This window comes from Paramormyrops kingsleyae, chromosome 8 (genome assembly GCF_048594095.1).
Source record: "Paramormyrops kingsleyae isolate MSU_618 chromosome 8, PKINGS_0.4, whole genome shotgun sequence".
NCBI classification, from domain to species: Eukaryota; Metazoa; Chordata; class Actinopteri; order Osteoglossiformes; family Mormyridae; genus Paramormyrops; species Paramormyrops kingsleyae.
Window position 1 is genome coordinate 18623166 of NC_132804.1, and position 17608 is coordinate 18640773.

The 17608-nt window shown below is 42.8% G+C and overlaps 2 protein-coding genes across 9 annotated transcripts in view; one reads left to right on the forward strand and one right to left on the reverse strand.

The window, feature by feature from the left end:
- Window positions 1-550: 550 nt before the first annotated feature.
- Window positions 551-10457, forward strand: twist3. Its single transcript, XM_023826826.2, has 2 exons — window positions 551-1515; window positions 7735-10457. Exon 1 carries the CDS (start codon window positions 859-861, stop codon window positions 1408-1410), a length of 552 nt encoding a protein of 183 aa, XP_023682594.1. The 5' UTR covers window positions 551-858; the 3' UTR covers window positions 1411-1515; window positions 7735-10457.
- The window catches only part of LOC111851686 (histone deacetylase 7-like), a 44912-nt gene continuing 36575 nt past the window's right edge, over window positions 9272-17608 (reverse strand). For all 8 annotated transcript variants that reach the window (XM_072715400.1, XM_072715399.1, XM_072715401.1 and 5 more), the window contains 7 exons: window positions 17406-17525; window positions 15758-15855; window positions 13818-13936; window positions 12893-13026; window positions 12706-12790; window positions 11972-12110; window positions 9272-11829 (listed from right to left, as the gene is read on the reverse strand). In XM_072715400.1, coding sequence (XP_072571501.1) covers window positions 11784-11829; window positions 11972-12110; window positions 12706-12790; window positions 12893-13026; window positions 13818-13936; window positions 15758-15855; window positions 17406-17525 — 741 coding nt within the window. In that variant the 3' untranslated portion in view covers window positions 9272-11783. The remainder of the gene's footprint in view (window positions 11830-11971; window positions 12111-12705; window positions 12791-12892; window positions 13027-13817; window positions 13937-15757; window positions 15856-17405; window positions 17526-17608) is intronic.

Sequence of the window (17608 nt, forward strand, 5' to 3'; positions counted from 1 at the left end):
GAATGTAAAAAAGAACTGGAGCTATAAAAAGCCTATTGGAGGAATGCTGAACCCTCACGCAGTGTCAGAAAGGGTCTGGGTCACTTATACACAGACTTCAGAGCTTTTCCATGTAGGTCAATCTGAAGGCTCCGGGTTTCCACTTGGAGTAGCTGCAGTAGACCTTTAGTCACCTATGTGATATTATTAATACTTTAATTAATAAGCACATAAAATTTATTTATTTATAAATGCCAGCTATGTAGCTAAAAAACCTCTAAAGTACATTGCTATTATATCAAGAATAAAAAAAAAGCAGTGGGGGATCTGGGGGTGGGGCTGGGTGCACATTGGATTGTTTTGGAGAAATCTGGAACCTATAAACTTCAGACAACTTCTGTAAAAGAGTTAGCCACGCTCCTGCTGATTGGCTGATCTTACTACTTGCCCTCTTCCCATCATCCACCAACCCTATTCACTTCCTGCTTTCCCAGGCTTAAACCACACCCCAGGACCAAGCTTAGCCAATCAATGGCTCTGACTTGCTATACCTCTGGCAACTTATAAGAGCAACCGATGTGGGGACAGGGGAAACAGATTCTCGTCATATGCTTGGGTTGAGATGGGGACCTGGGGGAAGAAGATTTGTCTTCGAGTCAGGGGGATAGAGAGCAAACTTGCTTTGGCGTAGTCATCGCATGGATTTTTAAAAGTTTCTAGGGCGACATTTTGGTTTATACATCCCGCCTCTCTCGAAAAACTTTTTGAAGCATTCCTGCCATCCCCGCACACGTCTGTTGGCGTGCAGAGCATCGCTGTGGACGTAGAGATCAGGAGGGGAGTGGAAACCTGAGGGCAGCATCTCCGAGGCGGATCACCATGAGAGAGGAGCTGTCCTGCACTGATTCTCCTGAGGGAGCGATAGTGGCCAGCGAGGAGGACGTGGAGTTTGGCCCAAAGAAGTGCGCGGTACCTGGAGGGGCCGGTGGCCGCAAGAGGCTACCCTATCCAAAGAAGGGCAGCAGGGTGGAGGACGGTGGAGCAGACAGCCCTGGCTGCCTAGTGCCCCCAGGGCCGAAGCGGCCCAAGAAAAGCCCCCCAATGGTGGCGGCAGGGCCTGAGACACCCCTGGAGGACCTGCACACCCAGCGTGTCATCGCCAATGTGCGGGAACGGCAGCGCACGCAGTCACTGAATGACGCCTTTGCCTCCCTACGCAAGATCATCCCCACGCTGCCCTCCGACAAGCTAAGCAAGATCCAGATCCTTAAACTGGCCTCGCGCTACATCGACTTCCTCTACCAGGTGCTGCAGAGTGATGAGATGGACAGCAAGCTGGCCAGCTGCAACTACCTGGCCCACGAGCGGCTCAGCTACGCCTTCTCCGTCTGGAGGATGGAGGGGGCCTGGTCTATGTCTGCTTCCCACTAGCCTCCACCCTCCCCCCACCCCCGATCCCCTTTCACCCCCACCTTCGTCCCACTTCTCCCCTCCCTTGTTCCGCTCCATCTCCACTGCTTGGCTGCAAACCATCAGGTATTTATATTTCACTGGAATTAAAAACAAAATACTTGGCATTCACGATGTGAAATACAGTGTGTGTGCATTACACTGTATATCACTGTACGTGCATTACAGCCTTCTGAAATTCCGTGTTTTGCTTTCCTAATGTATTTATAGATCACCTTTTCGGAAATAACCCATTCAGGTAGCTACATAAAATTAAAGTAATTGCAACAAAGCAAAAGTACTTACATTAACAATGAAGGAATTCTGTGTTACTGTAAATGTGGTGCACCTTCAGCTGTACGGAAAACATAGAACGTAGTATAAATAGCTTAGGCGAGCTATAGGCTGCGAGTACTTTCGCGTTTGATTAGATGGACTTTTAGGGGCCATTAGGGAACGCTGCTCTGTATCCTGATGTGTTTATATTTAACACGGTCTGCTCCTATTTCGCTACTAAAAAGTGCTTTTGCTACAGTAATAATTTGCATCATTCATACTGCTCAGGAATAATAATGGTTTAGGAATTTAACATCTGTTTATAAACTAAGCATCTGTAAGCTAATCTTTAAATAACCCAATTTCTAAATTAGCCTTCAATTTAGTGGCCATTCAGCATACATTTAGCTATTAATCCTGGAAATTTGGATACTGATCATGTTGAAACTTCAATATTTGAATTATCTAGTTTTTATTTCTGTGATATCGTAATTAGACGCAGTTGCTTGATTATTTATATGACGGCAAAGGTGAAGTTCCTATTACACAAGATAAAAATTTTACTTTGCGAGTCATAAGTCATTCATTTATAAAGCAAAAAAATATAATTTAATACATGATGTATTTATAATGATATTCACATGCACCTAATATTTATCAACCTGAATTTAAGGCAAGAAGATTATTAGCACCATTTATTTCTAGAAAGAATTTATCTGGTTTGTCTTTTGATATCAAAACATTTTCAAATTTTCTGTTTGATGTATTAGATTTAGAAAACAAATAAAAACACATAATATCCACACTAAATTTGAACTGATGCTTCTATTGTTAGAATTCTCACTGCTTCTATTATAATACAGAAATCATACATTTCTCAAAAGCTCTTTAAAATGTCTTTGTTTAATTAAATTAATTTAATTTTCAATGGAAACAGGGGTTTTTGATATGACCTGTATTCCCCATGCAGACCAACGACCCAAGCGTGATACTAAATAATGGTAATGGTATGTAAAATAAATTATTCTTTTGCCTAAAAACAAGCAATCAGACCCGCTAATAATAGTGAATAAAGCCATCTACATTTTTTGCATTAAAAAAAGTTTTAGAAGGCTGCACAAATGACTATGCATTCCATATTGTGAAATAAATACAGTTAAAATAATTATTATATTCTTAATAATTAAGGAAATTGTGCAGCAAAATAAAGTAGCACATAAAATTTCCCTGTGTGTGTAGTGTAGTGTCTCAGTTCCTATCCTGTCTACACTTCTAGTCGTTGCAAATGCTTCAGGGAGAAACAAGGGCCTGTTTTTTAATTACGATTTTTACTGAAACGCCGCATTTGCGTTTCAGCCCATTGCAGTTTTTTTCCCCGCTTTACCATGAGGCCCGCTCTGGATTTCAGATTATACGCCGATGCTTTTCATCCCCGCCGGCGTTGGGCTTATTTAAACTGCCCGGCGAAACAGGAAATACTGCCGCTTAACGAATAGCAGCGCAGGCCGACAGGTGGAGCGGCTTTATAGCTGCTGCCGCGGCTCCCCGAAAGCCCCAAATGAGCGTCGCATTAAATGGTTAAAAATGAGGGCCAGGTAAAGTATACATGACCAAAGGAAAAGGATGGGGAGGGGAGGCAGGAAAAAAAAGACACAAAAAAACACTTTCTTCCCTCCAGCTGTGCCCTTCTGCAGGATCTCGTATTCAGTATCATGCAATCAGGCTCTGCTGAGGCCAGACATGCAGGAACCTTTAGATTGGAAACAGTTGTGAGGTACAAGGTAGCTAGGTGTGTGTACAGCGAGATGCTGGAATTGCAGGAAGAGGGAGATTTGTGTGTGTGTCTGTGTGTGTCTGTGTGTGTGTGTGTGTGTGTCTGTGTGTGTGTGTGCAGCTCCTCCATATCTCTCCACCCATACATTTGCCATTGTATCTGTTTCCGTTTATCCATAAAAATCGTCTTCCATTTTTTATAAACTTAATTTATTTCATGTTTTGTTCTGTTTTGCTGAATCTGCATACACTCTTTTTTTTACCAGCGTGAGTAAGCAATTCACTAACGAGTTTTCATTCAATGAAATGAGGTGCCCAAGGCCCCTTTTGTCAGTTACCTCTTTCTGATGCCAGCGCACCATGATCAGCCGCGATTCACTGCCATCCCGCCCTTCTGAAACAGCCCCTTCTTTGCCATCTTTTGCCTCCCCCATGGCTTAGCTGTGAGCCGCAATCCTCATCGCCATAGCCTTAGCAACCTTCGAGTTTAGCTGTAAATTCCAGGTGAGAAAGTAGCAGTGAATCTGGATGTCATTAGGGCCCTGGAATGTCTGCGTACTGCGGTGCTAAATGGCGGTGCACAGAGATGCATTCTGGGTATAAAACTGATTCAGTTCAGAATCAAGGGAGGTGTAAGTGAAGTGAGCTGTAGACAGGGGAACATGCAAACGCCTCTTGGATAAACTTTATTATTATTTACTTGTATTGGCTCAAAGCAAATTTTTGGACTTTGGGATGGGATCAGCTGATAGATGAGAACCTCTGAAGGGAAAAACGGTGCTCTGGTCAGAAGTAAAGATCCATCCTTTTCCAAAGTCCAACAGCCATTATTTTTTGGAACCCACTTTCCCACAAGTGCTGCCAGAACCTTTGTGGAGCTACCTGTTCTGCCCTGGGCCTTATAGGCGAATACGTCGATGCTGACGTTGATGCTCATGTTGATTTGTTAGATAGATAGATAGATAGATAGACAGACACTTTATTAATCGTAAAGGAAATGTAGACCGGCCGTGGCCCCCGATCCACGCAGGTGGTTCTTCAGCTGAGTGGTCCATGGGACAGACCACTACGTGGGCCATGAAAAAGTACCGCGGTTGAGAGTCCACCCTTCACCCGCAGCTTTATCTGTGTTTTCGTTTTCTTAATCGGTGTATTGTCTGTAAAATTATTATCAAAATGGGGCCTGACCCACGGGCAGGGATTTCCCGAATGCCCTCCATCGGACGTTTTGCGTTGCTCCAACCAGCTGCCACGAGCTTATTATGCAAACACTGGTGAAGGTTAACAGCCTGGGTCAGGTGGCTGAGAACATCAGCGATCGATGCTCATTTTGTCTAATGATTTACTTAACACTGCGCAGTATACCTTAGTAATAATCTCCATTAATAGCGAGATAGAGTTACGCTAAATGTTAAAACCATCTTTACACAGCACCATTTAATTTTATTTTTTTAGCTGAATATTTGTTTGAAATGGGACCAAAACTCCTGTAATTGTTTTTTTTGTGAGCACCCACTTGTATTATATTCGGAGTTTAACTCCTCCATCCGGACATTAGGGAAGACTTTGGTGTGACTTACTGGGTCCTGGTTGTCCTGTTTGGGCTGGTGAGAAGTGCCACATGCTGTTTTGCCGCAGCTCTGTTTGTCCCCACACATTCCAACCCCGGGGCATTTTACTGCAGGTTTATAGTTTTTGCCAGTAGACTCATCATGAGACCCAGAAAAACAATGCAAATTTGACATTGGGGGGTGGGGAGGGGGGGGGGCGGCTGTTCATTGGCTCTGATGGGGGAGGGGATGCAAGTGATACTAGCCACTGCAGTGGACTAACAGAAGTGCAGTCAGAGCTTCACCATCCAGGGTGCCTGAAACGCTACCTGCTAGCTGATCATTACCATATAAACCCAACATATAATTAAAACAATGTGGTGGAGATTTTAAATTGCGTAAAAACAGCTACCAATTTGCTGTCAAAATACAATTCAGTAAAATAATATATATAATATATAATTATAGTATAATGGAGTATATTATAATATAGTATAATATGTTAATAATATATAACATTATATAAGATAATTAACATTAAGACATTTGCTTAACAATATATGGCAAATATATATTGAAATATATAAATTAAAATAATAATGAACGAAGAACAAACTCTTCACACTGATTTAAAAATCATGAAATATTAAAAGCAATTTAATTCTGCTTTATCAAAATATTTATTTTGCATCACATGATGCTGCTCAACATATTATTAAAGGGATTGTGGAAAAATATATTTGGTATAATAATATAAGAATAAGTTATGCAGTATACATTTATCTGTTTGTTTTTGTATTTAATTGTGACCGTTTAATGCTGGATGTTACACTTTTTAATATGAATTATTCTGCTCTTTTTTTGTGTGTCTTTAGTTCGTATTTGTAATGGTTTTGGTATAAAGCTGTCTCCGTACCACATGCTCATACACACTGAATGATCGGCCGGGTTTCATTTCCCTGATGGTTCATTTGGCCTCCACAACCCCTGCCGCTAATTTACATTTCAGTAAATATTAAGGTTTCACTTCCCAAAAAGCTCAGAACAAAATCCGGTGCATGGTTATTGGGGCCTCAGTTCCAGCTGATTGTGACCACTGCTTGTATTCGTCTGTATGTCTACTAGGTAAACTACCCCGCTTCTAATGTATCGGACATAAAATGTATGCCTTGTGAGAATAAACTACTTTAACATGCTAAATTGCTCAGCTTTGGGCATGAGGATTAGGTCTTGCTGCAGGTAGGACACAGCTGTGCCAAGTCGGGCAACATTTGAGTCATGGCTACGAACAGTAATTGAAAGCTGGAGGAGTTAAAGTGACGGTGTTTAGAGGAGATACAGAAAAGAAAATATCAATTCATAATTTCCCCACGAGATTTGCTGGATATGGAATCATGGAACGTTAGAAGTTTGCTAGGCCTCAAATATTCATGGAACATCTGCCATTGCGATGGGGATATGTACTGTATGTCAGAGAGGTCCTGCGTAATTATAATAGGTATGGCAGTCGATTCAAGCACAGTGGTGACAGCAAGAAAATAATAATAATAATAATAATAATAATAATAATAATAATAATAATGACACACTGAAGGTGGAAAATAATCCAGACAGTGGTTTTGGACATATTTAATCTAAATTTGTCTAATGTGATAAAGACGTATACAGCTGGAGGTGTGTGTTCCACTGCCCTCTGCGTCACAGTAGAGTGGCATCAGGAGGTTTTAGGAATGAATCCCTTGAGTCTGCAGCAAATGTTAGATTTTTTTTTATTTCAATGACAAGCCAGACACTACCACCGAATGTGAGGTATATTTCACCACAGTGTAATTTGACAGTCAACGTTATCAAATTAACGTCAAAACATTAAAACATAAACCTTACTCCACAGCATATATAGTTGAGTTTTGTGTAACTGGTTAATTATGATTTATATCATAGATATATCGCATGTAGCTGGAAAGATAGAGTTTGTAGAATCGTGAAGTTATCTATAGCTGTTCAATTGCAGATTATATAGTTATCAGTATGTTATGTTCAGCTGGGTAGGTAGTGTTTACAGCTTGGATGTGCGTTGTGTAACTGGTTAATTCATGGTTGTATGTAGCCTGCTTATTCGTTTGCTGCATGGTTGAGTTGTAGGCACTTGACTAGGTAGTGATTACAGCCTGTGCGTTATTTATTCTTGGCTTGTGTTAATTCCATGGCTAGGTGTTTGCTGCCCCCTACAGCTTGTGTCTATTACTGTCAAGCAGTTAAAAGAACCATGACTTTCTTAGCAATCTGTGCATAACAGCATAATTGCTGTCATCTGATTTTTGAAAACCCACATGCATATTTATGGGCTCACGCCACGTCTCAGCATGCAAACATGACTCTAAACTCCTGTGAACACACTAATGTGAAAATAGCTTTCTGCATTAACACAGTGTACAAATTGAATTCTATAAAACATGGTTAACCAGTTCCGTGAATCTGTGACCCCCCAGGCACTGTATCTGCACAGGAATGCAGGCTGATGCACCAGGATGTCCAAGCAAGGGCTGTGATTACATATTTGGAATGTTCACAGTTGGGTTTATTTTTATGGATACAGAATATGCCTGGAAAAACATAAAATCAGTAGAAATATGAGCCCATAATATTTCAGTGTATAGCTGATCTGTTAATAGTAACTGTTTCTTGTCTCTTCTGTTTATCTCTGAAGAATTCACCCTGGAAGCTGGATCTTTCTCCCCTCAACAGACAGCAAGAACCTTTGATTTCTATATTTGGAAACTGGTTTGCAAGAACTCCTTAACTTTCCCCCATCTCATCAGTGCCTGTCAGTGGAGGTAAACCTTGCCTACGCAAGTGCAATCCAAAAGGACAGAGTTTGTCTCTGGATTGTTCTATGAACTAAAATGAGGTTTTAAACTGGTAGCTGCCTGCAGCCATGATGGGAGACCTCATTCACTGCCACCTCTAAGTCACAGGGCTGAGTGTGGCACAAAGCAGACTTCTAATGAAGAGCGCTAATCACTCTTTGACTTCCACACCGTTGCTGTCTATTTAACAGTCCAGGCTGGTGCTGTGCTCCTTTAATGCTGATCCTCTCAGATGCATAAATAGCATCTTGCTTGCATGCTGTTTGTAGATAATGGATAACAAACAGTAATGTTCTAATGATATCGCACGTTAAACAAGTTAAGACACAAGCTTTAATTACCAAAGAAAAATCGAAGAAAGGGAAACAGGTGAAGCAAAAACGCAACAAATTACTGTAGAGTTATAGTAAAATAAAGGTAAATGTGTGGGCCAAAGGCAGTCATGCTTACTTATTTTCTAGACATTTGAGCAGGCTCTTTGTAACAAGTATATCTATAAAATGTATATGTTTTCTTCACGAAAAGGACAAACGTAGTTTAAATATTGTGCGACACGTTAAAAGATGATGTAACAGACTGAAACTGTAACCCAGGATTACTTGGTGTCGCAAACTTCTTTATGTGAAAAAAGCTTCTCCAGACACTCGAAACAGTCTCCCTTTCTCTCTGCTTCTGAAGTGCAGATTCCTCTGTTCTCCCTGTTCTTTCTGCAGTTCCGTGTGCAGCACGTCTCATTGACTCAGCTTTTGTGGGTAATAAAAAACAAAAAAAATCAAAATTGCGTTTCATCAGCAGAAGCTGTCCAAATCTTTATTACGGTCTAACACCCCCTGTAAGGACACCGTCATGGATGGCCCAGCTATGCACACAGAACTTTAAAAACAACCTTCCAGCTCTCAATTCGAATTACATCTGAACTTTTCATTGGAAAAGCAAAGCCAAGCAATATCTGTCCAGCCAGTGCACTTAGAGTGTTTGAAAGGCACAGAATGTCTAACCCATTATCAGCAGTTACCTGCTTTATTGCTTTGTGCACAGTCAGCTAATTCGATGTAGCTGGTATCTTAAATTAGACCTTTCATTTAACATTGATCACCTGTCCCATTTCTAAACATTACTTATAGTAACACACAAGTGGTGCCAACCTTTTCTTACTTCAACATCTCGTTATCTAAAGTTATATTACTCTACAAGTCTCGGGGTGAGGAAAAAGTATGTAACAAAAACTTGTCACTTCACTTATACCCATCGTATAAGACAGAGTCCTGAAAACAGGTATCCAGGCACCTGTTAAACCAAGATGCACCACTGTACCCAAAGTCTGCCTTTCCTCAGCTGTCAATTCTGAGACCAAAAAAAATCAACCGTACACTTAAGTCAAGAATGTATTGTCCCTTTTAATAAAGAAAAGGAGAAACGTACAAAATAGACAATCATGTCTGTACACATCCAGGTACACAGGTATGAACAAACACTTCCTGTAACATCTAGTTCACACATTGACATTTTTTCTACATAGATGTGAAACTGACATTTCAAGGCACACAGGTTTTGGTCTTGATAGCTATTTACAGCATAGGTAATAAAAACTGTAATTTAAGAAATCCAGCTCGGCGCCTTACGAGGGCTACACTGGAAATGCAGATTTGACACATGTGGTCTAATTACCAGCAACAACCCTTTTAAAAAAGGAAAAAAAAATTCAGATGCATCACCTCATCAGTTCTTCCCCTGGTTCTCAGTGAAATTTTCCATTTTTACAACTCATAAACAATTTATTTGGTTCCTACTACTCATCTATTTTACAATGGAGTTTAATGCAGGACCTACCCATAGTCTTACACTTGTACACAACTCCTGAGGTAATCTGAGTTACCCAGGATGAAATGGAGCACCTGTCCTCGGAGGTAAATTAGATGCACCAACTCGCAATATTTCCAAGGGGATTGCAGGCTCACAAGGAGCCTGCAAAGAGACATCAGCTCCCCATTCCTTCATCACCATTTCTAGTGCTGTGCTCAGTGTACGAGCCATGGATGCTGAAATTTGTTAGCCCTGTTACTTCAACACTGTTCCAGTGTGAGCGACACGCAAGTCTCACACGAACGTTACTTTTGACAAAAAAAAAAAATAAAAGTTTACTAAATAAATAAATGCAAATGTAAGCAGGGAGAAAAGGGCAGAGAGAAATTTTCAAGCACAGTCCATCCGAATCCGAACCTTTACAGTTCAACTGGTCATTTGCTTTAAGTGGTGTTTAACTACTATTTGTCAGAGTACAAAAGACGATAACATGTCATTGGCAACTCAGAGATATGAGCTGAGGTCGCTGCTACCTACAGTACTTCTGCCATCAAAGTCTGCTTGGATGTCTTATCTTTGGTCTTACTCTAATAACGGCTTGTCGAGTGTTAGAAGACTACCAGCATAGAGGATGAACACAAGGCACCAGGTAACAGGCATTTGATGTAATACATTAAAGTATAGCTACATTTCTTCAAAGGAGTCAAAGTTTCTTCAAATGTTTATTGTTTTCAATAAAGAAAGAGTTTTGCAAAATAAATGTGCTTAAGGAGGTTATTTTGTATGGTTGGGAATGAAATTGCAGAATTAAGGGGAAAAAAAGCCTTCTGTTCCCTATTTCATAGAAAATACAGAGAAAAATACAGCAGTGCGGTACGTTTTGCAGATAGGCCACTCAAAGAAACTTCGAAGACTTATGTGAGACCAAGTTCACGCAACTCGAGAAAAGTCGAATTGCGTGTCAATCCAAAAGAAACGTTTCTTTCACGAAACAACCCCATCAGTCTAATTTTCCTCGAAATATCAAGAAATAGACAATATACAAATCTACAGTAGGTACGTTTTTTTTCCCCACAGGTTAAAATACTGGGCCACCTGTTATTATCCATAAGAAAACCGGAATGATTTTTTTGGAAAGAGAAAAAATGCTGAGGCCAAACTGTACATGCAGTCAAATGAAAAATAGAATATTAAGACATTAAGTGCGCTACTCTTAAGACTATCTGAAAAACAACACACAGTTTAAGGCAGACAAAACATTATTGTTTTACAATTTAAGCCGATGTATGCAAGTCTGTTTTACAGAGGTTTTGTTTAGGTTTGTCTGATTTTTGGTCTGTGACATGGGGAATCCAGAGTACGGTTATTTTGGACCCTCAATAACAGCCCATTTGCGCAAGGCTACAGTGCCCCATCAAGGCACGTTGACGAGAATGCCTGCCCCGTAGAGGACATCCCGAAAACACTGTCACCATTCTTACCCAAAATACAACCCACTGCAATTAGTGCATATATACAAACACACACACCTGTCAGTTTACACAAACCTAACACAGTCTGTGCATAAAAGCCATAATATGTAAGTGGTGATAGAGTCCGCTTTCTGAAAGTGTCCTATGAAGGATTAGGTGAACTTTGCATTTGAGGACAACATTTCACGGTTCACATTTTGGAATGCACAGTGCAAAAGTCACAAAACCACCTTCAGCTGACTCATTTCCTTCCCTTCCATGGTTAGTGGTTAAGTCACATGAATATAAATGACACTGGCTGAAAACAGTCTCCCAAGCAGAGACTGGTGTCGGCCCTTGGAGCTCCGGGGATGGCGTCTCCTCCATTTGTTCGGCTTCCCCCAACTCTAGCAGGATGATGTGCTTTCCAAAGGGGTCAGCTCCTGTCTAGAAGGTCACCGTCCCCAGAAGCCGACTCAGACAGCTGTGGTGTACGGAGGGAGTGGGAGTCTGAAGCACCGGAATGGTTGCCCTTGGCTAGAGATGAGGAGGAGACTCTGGGTCACTGAGCTGTACCAAAGCCAGAAGGTCACAGCGTTAAGCCACTGTGGACCCGGAGCTCCACTGGGAGGACTTCAGAAGGACTCGTCATTGTGGTCCATGGGCTCCTCATGGGTCCTGCTGTATGAAAAGGCAGTGGTAAGATCTGAGTTATATTTAGACTGTACACATTACCTAATGAGGTCTCTCCGTTACCGCATTCTGACGCTCCAAAGTCTGCGGATGATTCGAGTCATCCTGGCAACATTTGTGTAGGGATTACCTCTTGTTGTGAAGGACTCCCACCGACAGCGAGGCCAGAGCAGTAACCGTATCGTTTTCCTCATGCTCATGCCGTTGGGCCTGCCGGAAGGACAGGTCCACCGTGTGGACGGTGTGCTTCACCGAGGGCCAGTACTCCCCTGAGACAGACATACGACTCTGGGTCATCACACTGAAAGGCCTGCACTGTTCCAAACACATCCTGCATTTTCCTGCACATTTACAGATGCAAAGGTCACGGAGATTTTAAACTGGAAGGGAGGCAGGCTACACTGACACACACACAGACAGTAATGTCACAAACTTCACAGAGATGACACGCTACCCACTGCGCACTGGATGAACTGGGGGGGGCGGGGGGGGTCATACATTCAGACATCACCTTGAGGTATTGTGAAGTGGGCTTGGTTATGTGTGTAGACAGAAATAGCATGAAAACTTAATAAATGCAATTAATGTGCATGTGTGTATCGTGCATAACATTTTACACACTTTAAGGGCTTAAGATTCCTGCGGTTTTGCAAATATTTCTAATGAATTTAATTGGATTGGGGTAACATTTGTGCGCAATCAGGAAGGGGATGTTATGAAAGTCGTGTGCCAGGGAAGCGTTTGAAGATAATTAGAGGCAGGAAGGCGGTTGAGTGAGGGGGGGTGGGTGGGTGGGTGGAGTGTAAGGGGAAGAGAAGAGTTATGGAGGAGACAGGGAAATGGAGGGAGAAAGTGGGGACTCACCGTGAACCAGCAACACCCTTTGCAGGGAGCGCACTGCATTCACACTGGGTTTCTGCTGCAGGGTCTCCTCCGGCAGTGGCTCCATCTGGACAATGCAGGGCAACAGTGTGAGAGGCAGGACAGGGCGGCCTTTGTAGCTAAAACACGACGAGGCCAGCAGGAAGTCAGCATGCAGCACCGCACTCACCTCGATGCCCAGCAGGGCGCTGACACAAGCCTCAGAGGCGTCGCAGATGGCCGTGAGATCGTAACCCCCCTCGAGGGCAAGGACCACCCGGCCCCCGGCCAGTTCCATCAGCTGCTGTGTCATGTAGCCGAAACCTGGTGGGGGCGTGGATGGGGGGTGCAGGTGCAAGTGCGTTTACACTATGAAACTGACCCAGCAACTTCAAGCTCTATCAACGACAATAAGCTCAATATGAACATGCACAAACTTCACACATACATGTCAAGGGCATCAACTAAACACACGACAGTGGTGGTGTGAGATAACCCTGCTACCTTCTGAACTCGCATAGAAAGTCACAGTGATTATTCAGCAAAAGCTCTATCATGCCCCTCCTAGCAGTGCCCTCCTTGTCTGACTCATTCACTGTTTTACTAGGAACATTCTTCAGGGATATACAGTATATCTCACATCACAGACCTCGAGAAAGCGAGGCTCGGTAACCTCTCACTCTGCACCCGCTCCATGTTAAATCTCTTTGTGTCTTACCATTACCCTTGACAGGCTTAGCTGAAATAATGGTGAAGTAAAAAATGTATTCATAACTTGCACATAAAAACCGCTTTTAACTATTCATTTCCAGAAATCAATAGCTATGCATGCATTGCTGTGTCAGTGAACATGGGGTTTTGAGTCTTCCTGCTGCGGTGAGAAATGGAATAGTATAGCAGTTCAGACCAGCACAGTTATAATATGCATGGATGGATGATTGATTTTTATTAATGCAGTCTGTCTACTATGATGCAGATACAGTCTGAACTATTTATATAGCTGTTCTTGTAAATGATGAATTTATGAGTTCCCCTGGGGACACTATCATTTTGAGTTGTTTGAGCAGTTTAGCATAGAGCGGCAAGTCCACTGCTCTGCACGGTGTAGGACTTACATCTGGCAGAGACCTTGTAGCCCCCCAGAGGCGGAGGGTGTCCCGTGGCAGCATCAAACCCGGACGACACCAAGACCACGTCCGGTGAGAACTCTCGAGCGATTGGCATCACTACGGTCCTACGGACACAATCGAATAGTGAGGTGAGCTGTCAAACAAGGGTCACATGCTCAACCTGTTGGGGGCCAAATGCTCCACCCATAATGGGCCCTCTCAGGTCCCCCCCCATAATGCTTAAACAAGCATCCAACTCATGACAAAGATCCACTTAGTGCCACTTTGCCAACATTAAAAATTACTCCTGATTACCGGTCAGTCCCTTGCATCCTGCTCATTTGCACAGCGAACAGGACAAACGAGGGGTCAGTGGAGGCACGTGGCCATTGTGTGATGGGGGTATATAGATATGGGTGTGGCACACGATGGGGTAGAGTGGGGGTAACTGGCGGCACGTGCTGGGTTTGTTTTTGGTGGCCCACGTCCACCAAGCTGTTGCCGGTGATTTAGCGATGGCGCTGTGCACGTTAGCCTCTTCGCCGCCGAGTTCAAAGGCACCCTCCCGGCGTCTGGTTCCCATTTGGGGCGCGGCGTTCTTCTCACGTCATTGACAGCCCCCATCTGGGATCCATTCGGGATAATTATCTTCAACCTACACTCCCCCCCCCCCACACACACACACACACACATGCAGACCCTCTCCCTCATATTCCCCTGCCTGTGAATTCCTGCATACAACCACTCCACTTCTTTCTTAACCAACAGAACATCACGCACCCCGATGAGACACATGACTCAAGTCCAGACTGGATTAGGGGAATTGTGATAACGCATTAAAGACCCCATTTAAAAAGGAGCACACTGGAACAATAAAGGTTTGTCATTGTTTACCGATCATTCGGGTCCCCTGTCCTAATCCTAACTGGCTATCGGGAGAACAGAGATTTCAGCAAATGCTCGTAATTCACAAAACAATGTTTTATTAACTTTTTTTCCCCCAGAGCAAAGGTTGATGATTGAATCACACTGAAATCCAGGTTGACCTAAATGCATTTAAGTAATTGTAATGTTAAACACACAACATCAAAGAATTCAAGGTGATCCAATTAAATTCTTATCTTTATATGAAATGGCGATATGATATTACAAACCACACAAATGTCAAAACATTTCAGGTTGAAACTGTACTACCTCATTCAGTCAGTACTTATTTTATTGTATTACTGTAATAAAATCCATCTGTATTTAATTACTCTAATAACAATCTTGTTTCCCTCGTGACACAGGGCTTGGCTATTTGATCTCTATCTTAATTTTGATCATCCATCCAAATGAACGAACAAGTGAGTCGGGGACCCATTTTACTACCGCGGGAAAACAGCGCCTGAAAATCACGACAGAGTCATACCGCCATACCGCAATTCTGCGATGGAGGGGGGGCCTGCTTGTTTTTACCTCCCAACTGGTACAAGGACGGGGGGACATGGAGCTGGAAACCTGCCGCGCAAGCCAAATTAAACCACCAATACCAAACCCAACCACCGTTAATAAATTAAACCGCGGAAGTGGCACAGTGAAGCAGAAATAAAGTCTGTGCAAAGGACTGATCAAAGGAGGAAAAGCTTGAGAAAACACAAAGGACAGGAAAAATCTCATTAGACCTGGATTCCATCCTTCTTTTACTTTGTACCTTTTTCGGCAGTTTTTTTGAGTTGCGCACATTCAGACGCAGGAACCAAGGGAAGTGGAAGAAGCAGGACTGAGTTTGTAAACTCATGACTTGAAACCCTCAGGGTGCTTGGCATCAGAGCACGATCGAGCGTGAACGTTTGCGTCAGATGCTGAGGCTGATTTATCGACATATTTGCAGTGAGAATGCTTATTAGGCTTAAATCTGCTCCACCGACTTCCACGCGAAGCGAGTTGGTTAGCAAATGTCTTACCTGAATGCAGCCAGATACTCCGCATCTCCCATGGGGGGGTCCAGGCCGCCCGTCCATGCCACGTTGACGTTGAAGCCTTCGCCTGTGCCTGAGCCCACCTGAAACGTACACACACACATCCAGGAAAACTGTCAAGGCAGCTGCTCCAACTAGCCCTGGCCCACAGACACCCCCAACACTGGACAGAGAGAATTCTGGGAATTTTCACAGCACAGAAACGGTACCTTCTCCCAAAGTTTTTAATTCCAACAGAAAACCACATCTATGGATTTTGAGTCTATGAACCCACGGCTTTATAAGTCGTTACCTATATGCCAATGCTAAGATTAAAGTCAGTGGAGAAAATTAAGAAATTCAGGTTGCTGATTCCACTCATAGAGTTACATCCCAACATCCTCCAAGAAGCAGGAGAAGGTGGTAGAATCTTTAAAAGGTACAGTATGCTGCATCACCTCAGCTGCACAACAACCAACATCGTTGGAAGGGCAACGGCTATTAGGGCTTAGATTTGAGACCTCTGGAGTTATTTCCCATCTGTGTTTTTGTGTGTGAGGGGGGGGGGTAAAGATACGCAGCCAACCAGGCACAGGATCGAATCCTCGGTGCTCTTACACCCTTGAGACCCCCCTGTTTTGGTAATAAATGGGAAGAGAATGAGTAACTTATCAGCTTGACCCTAAAAGTGACATTAAAAAGATCGATATGTCTTTTAAGATACTACTGGGAAGAATTAACCATCACAGAACTGACAGCAATGATTTTGTGTGTGTGTGTGTGTGTGTGTGTGTGTGTGTGTGCACGTGTGTGTCTAGTCAAATTTGTCTTGGAGCCAAAGGTTAAACTGGCTTCAGTCTTTCACACGTGAACTTTAAATCAGCATCATCCAACAAATATTCAGCGTGTTCTCAGCTCAGATGACCTCACCTCTAGGCTTCTGTACAGGTTTGAGTTACAAATTTACGTTCACCACATATAAGAAATGGTTTATCCTGAATAGAAATATCCTAAATTTAACAGGATAAATGAGTTTAAAAAAAGTGGACTCATTATGAAGAGAAATGAAGTTCCCAGCCAAATTTATTAAAGCCAAATGTAAGGATTTGTAATACGCCAAAATACTGGGACAAGTCATGTCATAGGAGTAAGTTAGACGGCATAGCCCTGATATTGGTGGACTTGGCTCTAAAACCGTAAGAAACTGCACATTGCTCTGGCATGTTTGAGCAAAACAATGCAGTCATCTCCAGAGGCTTCTGAACTGTGGATATAGAGGAATAACTGTCTGAATTATGGAGGGAAAAACAAAGCCAGACATAAAAAATGCAAAGAAAAGAAAAACAGGAACAATTGCATAAAATTTTGGAACAAAAAATTATATATTTTGGACTCGTTATAAGAAATGAGAAAATTCAAAACAGCCACCGTTAAAGGGAAAATGGATCAAAGGAGACCAAAGAAAAGGATTTCATGCCTTGCTTCGGTTGTCTACATCCAGTTTAACGATGCAAAAAGGCTTGTGAATTACACAGTGCGGGAAAAGACAGCTGTTGGTTGAGGAACATCATCTGTAGGAGGATGGCCCTTGAACCCTTGGGTCACATGACTGCTCCTAACGCCACGAAACGGTCATTGAAAGAGAGGTACCCACCTCAGTAGGACCCCCGCTGCCTGGGAAGAAGTTGCCATCATCATATCGATGCAAGGAGATGAAGAGCACGCTGGGGTCACTGTAGAACGCCTCCTGGGTACCGTTTCCGTGGTGAACATCCTAGGAGACAAGGAAACACAAATTAGGGATATTTTGACAGTTTCCCCAAAAGACAGACATCTCCCAAAGAAATTATTAGAATC